The sequence below is a fragment of the Macaca nemestrina genome, chromosome 3 (assembly GCF_043159975.1).
Source record: "Macaca nemestrina isolate mMacNem1 chromosome 3, mMacNem.hap1, whole genome shotgun sequence".
Lineage (NCBI taxonomy): Eukaryota > Metazoa > Chordata > Mammalia > Primates > Cercopithecidae > Macaca > Macaca nemestrina.
Window position 1 is genome coordinate 173,107,836 of NC_092127.1, and position 12,067 is coordinate 173,119,902.

General features: G+C 35.0%; 1 protein-coding gene across 1 annotated transcript in view; it reads left to right on the forward strand.

Moving 5' to 3' along the window:
- The window catches only part of LOC105487838 (DEAH-box helicase 15), a 67,294-nt gene that overhangs the window by 23,022 nt on the left and 32,205 nt on the right, over positions 1 to 12,067 (forward strand). The window contains exons 4-5 of the mRNA XM_011751465.2: positions 5,166 to 5,325; positions 6,647 to 6,865. Coding sequence (XP_011749767.1) covers positions 5,166 to 5,325; positions 6,647 to 6,865 — 379 coding nt within the window. The remainder of the gene's footprint in view (positions 1 to 5,165; positions 5,326 to 6,646; positions 6,866 to 12,067) is intronic.

Genomic DNA, 12,067 nt, shown 5'->3' on the forward strand with positions numbered 1-12,067 from the left:
TCTACTTTTGATGGACATTTAAGTTGATTCTTTGTCTTTGCTATTGTGAATAGTACTGCAGTGAATATACACATGCCCGTGTCATTATGGTAGAAGGGTTTATATTCTGTATACCCAGTAATAGGGTTGCTGGGTCAACTGGTAATTCTATTTTAAATCTTTGAGAAGTTGCCAAACTGCTTTCCACAATGGCTGAACTAATACATTCCCATCAGCAGTGGATGAGCATTCCCTTTTCTCTACAACCTTGTTATTTTTTGACTTTTTAGTAGCCATGCTGACTACTAAAGTAGTCAGTGGTATCTCATTGTGGTTTTAAGTTGCTTTATTTTTAATGGCTGCATAGCATTTACGATTGTACCTTATTTAACAAATTCTATTGATGGAAACTCTTATTTGCAGTTTTTGCTATTAGAAACATTTGCTGTCCTCAGTATCCTCTTACAAACTTGCACATACATTTTTTCACACACGCACTTCTGTGAAATAAATTCCTTACAAGGGAAATTGTTTGGGTCATAGAGTATACTTGAATTTTATCGGCTTTTGGCAGATTGCCCTCCATAGAGATTTTTATACTCCTACCAGTAAGGAATGAGCAAATGAGCATCTGTTTCTTTACCCTTGCCAACTCAGCATTATAAAACTTTTTATCTTTGTCAATCTTGTAAGTGAAAAATGGGATCTCTTTATGGTTTTAATTTGCATTTATTTTCTGTGAAATTGAACATCTTTGTATATTAGCCATTTGTATTTCTTTTTGGAATCGGAGACTGGTGCTTTTTTCATCTCAGGATTTCTACGTAGTTGACAGCTGTTTTTAAGGTGCTATTTTAAAATGCATCTCAGTTTCAGAGAATTTAAATTTGACCAAATGTGCAGTATTATAAAATTGATAGAATTAGATGTCTCCTCATGCTTTGCTCATCTTTCTGTAGTGGGTTGGCCTTTTTCTTATTGATTTGTAGGAGCTTATAACGGAGTTAGCACTTTGGATATAAGTTGCAATTTTTGCCCAGTTTGTCATCTATTTCTTTGCTTTATAACACTTCATAAAACACAGAGACTTAGTTTGTACACGTATTGAATTAACCGTCTTTATGATGTCCAGGTTTTGCATCATACCCTGCCCAATATTGTTTTAAATAATTTAATCCATGTATTTTACTATTGTGTTTTTGTTTTAAACATTTAACCAAGCTGGAATTTTACTGGGAGGGATCATAAGGTTTGAGGTAGGGATTTCTGGTTTTCATTTTAGAAAAATGATTTTTTGCCTTTCTGAGGCTTAGTTTATAATTTTTTGCAATGTTTCATAAAATATATATACACACACACATATATATACACATACATATATAAATACAAAAATATAAATAAGTAATATATTTGCAGGATGTAATGTTTTACCATGGTTTGTTCAAATCAGAATTAGTGATGTGTTAGGTTTCGTCATCTTGCCAAGATCATAGTTGGCAGTTGGCTTGTAGTTATACTACGCTGTCTACATGTATCTATTGCAAAAAAGTACTTAAGCTGGGTTGATACTCTACAGTACGTTGGGTTTTTGGTATATTTTATTAGGCAGTCACAGTTGAAAAGCTGAACTGTTACATACTCCAAGGATGTTTTTGCTACTTTAGGCATCTACTTTAGGTAATCTGCTTCTTTGATTTAGACTAGTGTTTCTTAAACTTTAGCAATCATCAGAATCACTTGAAAACTTGTTAGAACACAGATTGCTATGCCCCACCTTCAAATTTGCTGATTAAGTAGATCTGAGATGAGACTCAGGTTTTGTAGTTCTTACTAGTTCCCAGGTGATGCTAATAAGTTTTTAAGGGAGTCTCTGCCCTAAAACAGTCGGAAAACACTGTAGATGGTAAGGCACCCAGTAAAGTGTAGAGTTTGACTATCCTGTGGCATTTTTGTTTATTAATTCGTTATTGAAACTTCAAACTTAAAATTTTACTCTTGTGAGTCACTCCTTAGCCTGGATAAATATTTCATTGCTACTAAGAAAGGTAGTAAAACTTGACTCTTACATAAAGGAAAATGGACTATAGTTTTCATCTCCAGTACCTGGTTCTGCCTTCCCTGAGTTCTGTGTCAAGCTAGTTTTTTGTTGTTAAGCAGAGGGTTTCATGCATTTAACAGTATAGCAAATCATCAGGTACTGTTTCTATTTGTTTTTTTTAAGTGGCTTAAAATTAACATTCACTCACAATTCTGAAGGTCAGAAGTTCAAAAACAGCATGTTGGCAGGCTAGTTCCAACTGGAGACTCAGGGGCAACAGTCTTTCATGCTTCTCTCCTAGCTTTTGGTGGTGGCTAACGGTCTTTGGCATTCCTTGGCTTGTAGCTTTATAACCACAGTCTCTGTCTTCATCTTCACATGGCTTTCCCTTTGTATTCAAATCTCGCTCTCTGTACATTTTATAAGGATACTGATCATTGGATTTAGGGCCCACTCTAAATTCAGGGTGATCTTTTCTGAAATTCATAACTTAATTACTTCTACAAAGACCCTATTTCTGAATAATGTCACATTGGTAGGTAACAGAGGTTAGGACCTGGGCATATCTTTCAAATACCTTTTTTTGCTATTAAATTTGTATATACAGTGTATTCCTTTATCTGGGACTTTGTGGAGAGTGTGTTAATGTAGTAGAGACTTAGGACTGAGAATCAGTACAGTGATACCTAGTCTTAGTAACTGGTTTTGGGAATCTGTAAAAGTTAACTATGGTTTTTTCGTTTTCTTCACTGGGAAAGAAGTAAGTTTGACTGTATTCTTGAGACCTTCCAAATTTTAAAATTTCATTTTTCTTGAAATTCTTCATTGCACAAACAGCAATATCCCATATTAACTGGTGATGCAAGAAGTAATTAAGTGCAGCACCTCATGGAATGGGATCACTGGGTGATGGTCAGTGGTGAAGAACCATTAAAAATTGTCTGTGGATGACAGAAGTTTTGGCCATTTAACTTAGTACTTGCAATATGCATAGTTAATAAAGCACAATAAAATATTTCCATTAATCTAACTTAAGTATTTATAGTCTGCCATCTGTAACATTTCTTCCCTTAGAAAAATAAAAAGGAATGTCTGTTGGTTAGCTCTGCTCCATATTGTTGTGATTGGTTAAAGCTTGAGGAATGTGAGGAGAAAAAGGATCAAAATAAAGAAGGTGACTTTTAAAACCACTTTTAAGAAGTTTTCAACTTAAAGTCATATTTTGTCATTTCTGTGACTTTGTTCTCAAGTTTTTATTGTCTGAAGTTACAATGTATCTTACAATCTACTGAGGTCTTGTAGTTGGTGGCAGTTTGGTAATTATTGCCTGTGAATGCTTGAACTTGATCTAGCTGTACATATTTTCACCTCAAAGAATGTGAATTGTTGGGTCTGTATATACTGAGAGGATTTGCTAATTTAAATGCCTTCAAAAATATTAAATATCACACTATGATTCCATGTTGAAATGACTACTGAGTATCAAGAGACTGGGAAATGGAGCAATAGGGTGTGAATACGCTAGTATTTGAGCAAATGTTGGAAGAGTAACCTATCCATTTTTTTTTGCCCTGCAAATCAACAGACAGCTCTATTGAAGCTAAGAGAGTTAACTCAAAATAGAGGAAGCTGTAATGTTCTGTTACTAAGATCATGTACAAGAGTATTGCCTATCTCATGTCTGTGATATATCGAAAGACAGGAAAAATTACCAAATGTCCTCAGATCAAAGAAATTTCAAAGCAGCTACAGGCTATAGTGTTGCTGATTCATACACTATACTTTACTGTCTTTAAGGCACTGAGTCATAGTTTAATTGGCAGTTTTTTCTTTCCTGGTCTTACATAAAATAACCTTATAGTTAATGCTGTTTGTCCCTCCCAGAAATGTGGTAGTTTATTTTTAAAAATATGACCAAGGACAAGAAGCATAAAGCATATAAATGAGTTAAGACGGATTTGTTTGCCAAAAGCTTATTAAATTTAGAATTAAGTTTAGGTGAAATAAAGAGAATTCACTTCTTTTTGTGGTATACTATCAGTTTGCTGAACTTAATGCTCCAACAGATGGCATGAGCTAAAAATATCCAGTTGGTCCATGAAAGATTCGGTTAGACTAATCATAAAAAGAGCCAAAATGGTGAAATCATAAATGATGGCTTCAGATTTTTAATACCATTTTTAAATCTGTAAATAAAATAATGGGTTTTTAATCTAACTGAATGAGCTGTGACTTAAGCATCTAAAGGCATACTGTGTTTTGTCCAGGTGCCAAAAGGAAAATAGTTTTTTTTCATAGTGACAGCAGTAACCAGAGTGGAATGGACAGGAGATAGCTGACCCCTACAAAGTTATACAACCTTGACCCTTGATCTCATTGCCTTCATTCTTACGTGGCACCTCTCTTGTGATAACTGGAGTCCATATTAGCTGCCTTCACTTGAGCCATCCCTAACTAAGCCTGGTTTCCCTTTTTGGTTCATTGATCAATCTGACATCATTTGTTATTTGTCTTCCATTTATGTGTCAGCATTTCTTTAGTGTAGATGCTGCCCCTCAGTCCCACTTCTTTTATTAATAAATTCCTTTTGTGCGTTAAGATTATTTTTTTGGGGTGGGAGGAGGATGGCAGACTCAAGCGCTGTCAGCCCTTTTGAACCAAGAGCCTGGTGTTAGCTTATTAAGTATAAGTAAGGAATTGTTAAGGCTTAACAAAAAATGTTTATTTGCATGTGGTAACATTTTAGTAGTGTGACATGAAGCAACTTAAAATGGTTTATTTGTTTTGTATGTTGAGTATTTGTATGTTTTTAAACGGTTTAAGAAATTGAAAATGATGAATTTTGCCTTGGCATTTGTGTGAAACCGTGTGATCATTATGTTCCATAATCGGTCATAAAGTCTTCCCAGTACATTTCAGTATTATATTTTTCAAGAATTGATAATGCATATTGTGTTTGGTTGTATACTCTTAAAAAAGATTTTCTTGAAACTTAATTTTGCAATTGATCGTGAAACATTAGCACATTTGTTTGGGGCAGAAGTTTAGTTTTAATTTACCTAATGTCTTTGCATTTCATTTTTGTCACGAAGTTTGGTTTTAAAATGACCTAAAGGAACCTTTAACCAACATGTTCTTTGGAATATAGGTATATGACTGATGGGATGTTACTTCGTGAAGCTATGAATGATCCCCTCCTGGAGCGTTATGGTGTAATAATTCTTGATGAGGCTCATGAGAGGACACTGGCTACAGATATTCTAATGGGTGTTCTGAAGGAAGTTGTAAGACAGAGATCAGATTTAAAGGTGAAGTAATTTCTTCTCTCCATTTAATTATATATGTGTGTATATGGGCATAAAAATGGGGAATACACACTGATCAATAACCAACTGTAAGAAATCACCTGTAAAAGAAGGAGCTAGTAAGTACCTTCTTGTTTTGTTTCTGCTTTGCTGTGTCTTCATTTTAGACTTTAAGTATATTTCTCCCCCTTTTTAGTAATGCATTTTTAAGCCAAATCTTCTCAATTTCTTACCCACCTAGTTCTTTTATAATCTAATAACATATATGTGTAACTGCGCTACTCACTCTACCCTTCATTAAGTACAGAGGCCCCCTTTACTTAAGGATCAAATCTTTGTTCCTCAGATCCATGTCCTTGTCTCATCACAAACACCCATTGTAACTTAATAGTGTTGGAGAGTGGAAATAACTATACATAGGACAGGCAGCTCCTTAGAAATGTAGTCGCTTACCCTAGTGTATTACTTCTTTTCTCCATACCGCATGTACCTTGGCCACTGTTACTATGTTGATTAAGGGCCTAAAACTATTTTTGACATTTTTGTCCCCCAAAGTCTATGAAGTTCACCTTTTTGCCGTGTTGTGTGTGTATACTATTCATTAGAATGTAGACTCATCCCTTGTTGATATGTGTGTTATAGAAGGGTTCATAGCCTGGCAACAGAGCGAGACTCTATCTCAGAAACAAACAAACAAGGGTTCAGCACTGGCAAGAAAGATTCTGGGTCTTTAGAAAAAAAATAGAGACCTGAGCATGTTTTTGTTTATAAAAATTAGATCAATGCTTTAAAAAATATATTTAAAGAATAATGTGAGTACTGTCATTATTTATTAAACTTGCTGTGCTACCAAGGTTTTAGTGAGAACCTGAAAGTAGAAATTAAGAACTCTAGTGAAACATTTTATGGAGGAACCTTCTTTTTATATCTGGTCCACTGATTTTTGTTTGTTTGCATTTTCTTTCTGTTTTTCCCTATTTGCAAAGTTTTGTTTTAATAATGGTAGCAGTAATTATCCTACGTATTAATGTTTGCTTTTACCAATCTGAATTACATACAATTTTATAAAATCTGATTTTTAAGGTATTTTATGAAGAAATACTGTAGTTTATGCATTTATTTTTTTTCTAGATTTTTAAAAATGTAAATAACTTTTACTATAGTTCAGCCATTATGTATTTGATTTTTCATTTACACTTTAAAAAAAGGTTTTCATGGGCTTTTTAATAGCTGATATATACATAGAATAGTGAATATTGCTATACTTTAAGACCGCATAAGAACCCTTGAAGACAGCTTCAAGTAATTTACTGTTTTCTTTCAGGTTATAGTTATGAGCGCTACTCTAGATGCAGGAAAATTCCAGATTTACTTTGATAACTGCCCTCTCTTAACTATTCCTGGGCGTACACATCCTGTTGAGATCTTTTATACTCCAGAACCAGAGAGAGATTATCTTGAAGCAGCAATTCGAACAGTTATCCAGATTCATATGTGTGAAGAGGAAGAGGGAGATCTTCTTCTTTTCTTAACTGGTCAAGAGGTATTGTTTTAATTTTCTTCATTATTTAGCTTTTGACATACTGTTTCTAATATGCAGCAACTTTAATCATAAGAACATGGCATGTTAATCATTTTATTTCAATGTTCTTCAACCTGATTATATTAATATGTAAAATATATAACCCCCTTTATCTGTATACTATAGGAATACTTTTATATACCACTAGAGTTTGTGTTATAGTTAATTATTTTAAGAGTGTTAAATGCTTTTGGAATTTTAAGATTTTGCAATTGCAGTTTAGGAGATCCGTGGGATACAATTGGTATTATGCTGAGGCATGAATTTGCATCATAGCTGCTTTGAAATCAGGTTATCCTCATACAGTTATTTAGCTTGTGAGTGAACTTGGGTGCCTATTCATCGTCAAAACACTTCAGTTTGGTTTTGTCTTCCCATATGCTCATGAAGGTTGGAAAGGATTATTAAAAGTTCTTAGTTAGAATTTACTTCATTTAAAATTGTATTCTCAGATGTAGCATTTCTAAGCTTATTTTCAATAGGGTGTTTATAGGTGTGCTTTGGAATTCTTGAATGGCTAAATAAATTCAGAAGCTATTTGGATAATACAAAGTTTTAAAAAGGCTTTTACGAAAGGGTTTTTCTTTTTCTTTTTTGGGGTGGAGAGGGAGGACAGAGTCTCTCTCTGTCACCCAGGCTGGGGTACAGTGGCATGATTATCGGCTCACTGCAACCTCTGCCTCCCAGGTTCAAGTGATTCTTTTGCCTCAGCCTCCCAAGTAACTGGGCTCACAGGTGCCCACCATCACGCCTGGCTAGTTTTTTTATTTTTAATAGAGACAGGGTTTCACTATGTTGGCCAGGCTAGTCTCGAACCCTGGACCTCAGGTGATCTGCCCTTCTCAGGCTCCCAAAGTGCTGGGATCATAGGTGCAAGCCACCACACCCAGCCCCAAAATGCTTTTCTGATGGCATATGAACAGCAATGGTGGTATTGAGACTGTTGGGATAATCATTTTGTCCTCCTGTGTCTGGTCTCTCTAGTTTCTCACTTCCTCCAAAGTGCATAGTGTATTTTTATTTTTATTATTTTTGAGATGGAGTTTTGCTCTTGTTGTCCAGGCTGGAGTGCAGTGACGCGATCTCGGTTCACCACAACCACTGCCTCCCGGGTTTAAGTGATTCTCCTGCCTCAGCCTTCTCAGTAGCTGGGATTACAGACATGCACCACCATGCCCGGCTAATTTTGTATTTTTAGTAGAGATGGGGTTTCTCCATGTTGGTCTCGAACTCCCGACCTCAGGTAATCCACCTGCCTCGGCCTCCCAAAGTGCTGGTATTACAGGCGTGAACCACTGCGCCCAGCCATATTTTTATTTTTTAAATCAGTATTTAAAGTTGTCATCATATTCAGATAACGTAAGCTTATTGAGATTCTATCAGAAATTTATCACATGGCCTCATGGTTAAGGACCTGAAAGGTTTTTCTCTGAGACAGCTTTGTGCACTATTTTTTAACTGTGAATCCCACAGCTGGGGAAAGGAAGGGAGTAAGCCGAAGGGTTTTCAGATGTGTGCTAGAGTGTAAGTCTTTCATGAAATAAAATGCCACTCTAGTTGTCAACTGTTTATATGCATACCATTGCTTCTTTAAATTATCTTTAGGTTCCCAGTCTTGAATTTGTAGAGTTTTGGGGAGAAGGTAGCAGAAAACCTAATGTTTTGTTTATATTTCATTCGTTGTATTTAGTAGTAGAGCTGGTCTAAAGTAAGTATTACCTTCTCATTTTTGTGAACCTTTGTTATTTTTACTTGGTAAGTTAAATGGTACTGTGAAATCAGTACTCCTTTCTTCATAAATTTGAATAGCCTCCATGAAATTGAGTAATCTTACAAAATTTTAAAACTGGTTTTTAAGAACATATTCTGACCACCTAAATAAAAGTGCTTCTATAGTCACCTAAGTTAATTTGGGAGGGAGAGAGAACAGTGTTGCCTAGATAGGAATTAGATAAGAGTGATTGTAATTAAATAATTTTTTATTTTTAATTTTGCTTAGTAAAATTCTTTTTCAACATGCAGTGAGTTAATTGGTAAGGTCCAGATTAATTTACTAACATATTGCTTTTTTTGGAGTTAAAAATCTTTCCTCAAATAAAGAACTCCTGAACTGTCTTTATTCTTAGTATTGCTGATGACTAAGCAGATGGCCGCTGTTGGGACAGTGAAACTTCCTTTTCCTCCTCTACCTGTTTGTGTTTATATTCTGATGAATGCAGATAAGTTTTGTGGCATTCTCAGCTGATAGTGTTGACTTTTTGGAAGTTTGGCAAACCTCAGGGAAAATTTTTATTGCAAGTTTTAAAACTGTTTAGGACTTTATCTAAAAACATAAGTGTTACGGGATTTCTTCCACATTTTAGAGATGCCTTTATATCCTACATAGTCAACATTTTGTTTTAGCTCCATTCATTCTTAGCAGATTGGGTGATCTAATCTCCAGCAAAGTTGGAATTGTCATTTTAAAATACTGGAATCACAAAGCAAACGTCTAATTAAAGCACGTAATTTTTAATGTGTGAAATCTGGATATTTTGTGATTTCTGACCATTTATTTTTCATATATATACAGTAAAATTAAAATTGCAGATACTCTTAAATGTTGGAAGCCTAGTTTTATATTATGTTCAAATATTTTTGAAGTTGGAGAGCTCTTAATTTTTTATTTGCATGCCAGCAGGGGGCATTCTAATCTAGATACAACGTTTGAAAGCAGTATTTTCAGAAAATATTTATTCACTTTGTTATGTTTTTTATTTAGATGAATAGCATCTACTTTCATTAGAAACTTGAGATTTCAAAGGGGGATCTGTTAACATTGAATCTTTAATAGTAATTTTCTGTGTTGATTTTTGAGACAGATAACCTTTAAGAAAACTGGTGTGTTTGAAATAAGTGAAAAGTAATTTATTTGTTCTTACTATGTTAAGGAACTTTGTGTTTTTTGATACAGAAACATAGTTGGACATTAAAAAAATATATAAAGTAAACGTCCTAAAATTCTTCCTCACTCATTAGTATCGTTGTCCTTTGGGGGAAAAACGCGATTTGTTGACAAGGGTAGCTTCTGATTGGGTCATTTATTGGACAGGCTGCCTAGTATATAGTAAGCGTTTTACATACTTCTAGGTTTAATTGAATTAATACTCCAATAAAATTTGGAATACATTTGTCTGCAGTGCTGCCTTCCATTTTTAAGTTCCTTTGCCTCTCCCAGAGCTGTCATACATAATCTGTCTCTTTTTTCTTCTGTCTTGATATTCATTATGTCTCCTCTTGAATGCAAATGCCTTAGAATATAGTTATGTGTGACATAACAACATTTTGGTCAAGACAAACTTCTCAGATAGCCATGGTGCTGGTCCCATAAGATTATAATGGAGCTGAACATAACCTTGCAACATCATAGCACAACACATTACTCACTGCTTTGTGGTGATGCTAGTTCAAACAAACCTACTTTGCTACCAGTTGTTTAAAAGTACTATATAGCATGTACAATTATGTACAGTACATAATGATAATAGGACATTGTTAGTGGTTTATGTATTTACTACATGTTTTATCATTATTTTAGAGTGTTCTCCTTCGACTTAAAAATGTTAACTGTAAAACAGGCTTAGGCAGGTCCTTCAGGAGATATTCTAGGAGAAGACATTGTTATCACAGGAGATGACAGCTCTATGTGTGTTACTGGCCTTTGAAAGACCTTCCAGTGGGCTGATATGTAAAGCTGGAAGATAGTGATATTGATAATCCTGACTCTGGGGGGGTCTAGGTTAAGTGGGTGTTTGGGTCTTTTAACCAAAATGTTTTAACAAGTTGAAAAAGTAAAAAATTTTAAATTAGAATAAAGCTTATAGAGTAAGGATATAAAGAGAAAATACTTTTGCACAGCTGTACAGCGTGTTTGTGTTTTAAGCTAAGTGTTAACTACAAAACAGTCAGTTAAAAAAAATTAAAGTTCGTAAAGTTAAAAAGTTGCAGTAAGCTAAGGTTAATTTGTGGAAGAAAGAAAAATACATCAAAAGAAAATACATTTTAAATAAATTTTGTGTAGTCAAAATGTACAGCGTTTATAAAGTCTACAGTTGTGTACAGAATGTCCTAGGCCATCACATTCACTGAGTACTCACTCACAGCAGCTTTCAGTCCTGCAGACTTCATTCATGGCAGATACCCTATACGGGTGTACTGATTTTTACCTTTTTTTTTTGAGACGGAGTTTCGCTCTTGTTGCCCAGGATGGAGTGCAATGGCGCAATCTCGCCTCACCCGCAACCTCTGCCTACCTGGTTCAAGCGATTCTCCCGCCTCAGCCTCCCAGGTAGCTGGGATTACAGGCATGTGCCACCACACCCAACTAATTGTGTGTTTTTAGTAGACATGGGGTTTCTCCATGTTGGTCAGGCTGGTCTCAAACTCTCAACCTCAGGTGATCCGCCTGCCTCGGCCTCCTAAAGTGCTGGGATTACAGGCGTGAGCCACCATGGCTGGCAGTTTTTATCTTTTATACCATATTTTTACCATGCCTTTTCTTTGTTTAGATGAACAAACACTTCCCATTGTGTTACAGTTGCCTACTGCATTCACTTAAGTAACATGCTCCTCAGGTTTGTAGCCTAGGAGCAATAGGCTATACCATCTAGGTTCATGAATACACTAGAATGTTTACACAACAACAGAGTCACCTAACAGATTTCTCAGAACATATTCCTGTCATTAAGCAACGTGTGACTGTAGTTTTCTGAGAAAAAAAATTGTAGCTGCTCTAAGACATTTGGGTTAGCCTAGTTCTTAAATATCTGTGTTGATACTGTAAAGGTGTTTGTTCTCATTAGGCACAATGAAGCAAATCTTCCATATAATTGCATTAGTGATACGTGATATTAAAGCCTAATTGGCTTATTTAAAATGTCTAGCACATCAATTTCTTTTAGATTGTGAAAATTGAAAAGGTCATAAGTGCATTTAAATATTCCTGGGTGAGAAATTTCAATTTTAGTACAATTTGTTGAGAATTAATTAGGAAATCTGACTCTAAGAAAAGGGGTGTGGAATGCAAATAAGGCAGTTATATATTCATTTGAATACAAAAATGAAAGTTTCTTGGATTGTTTTGGAAATCTCGTTGAAATTTGCTAAATTAGTTTGGTTACTAAA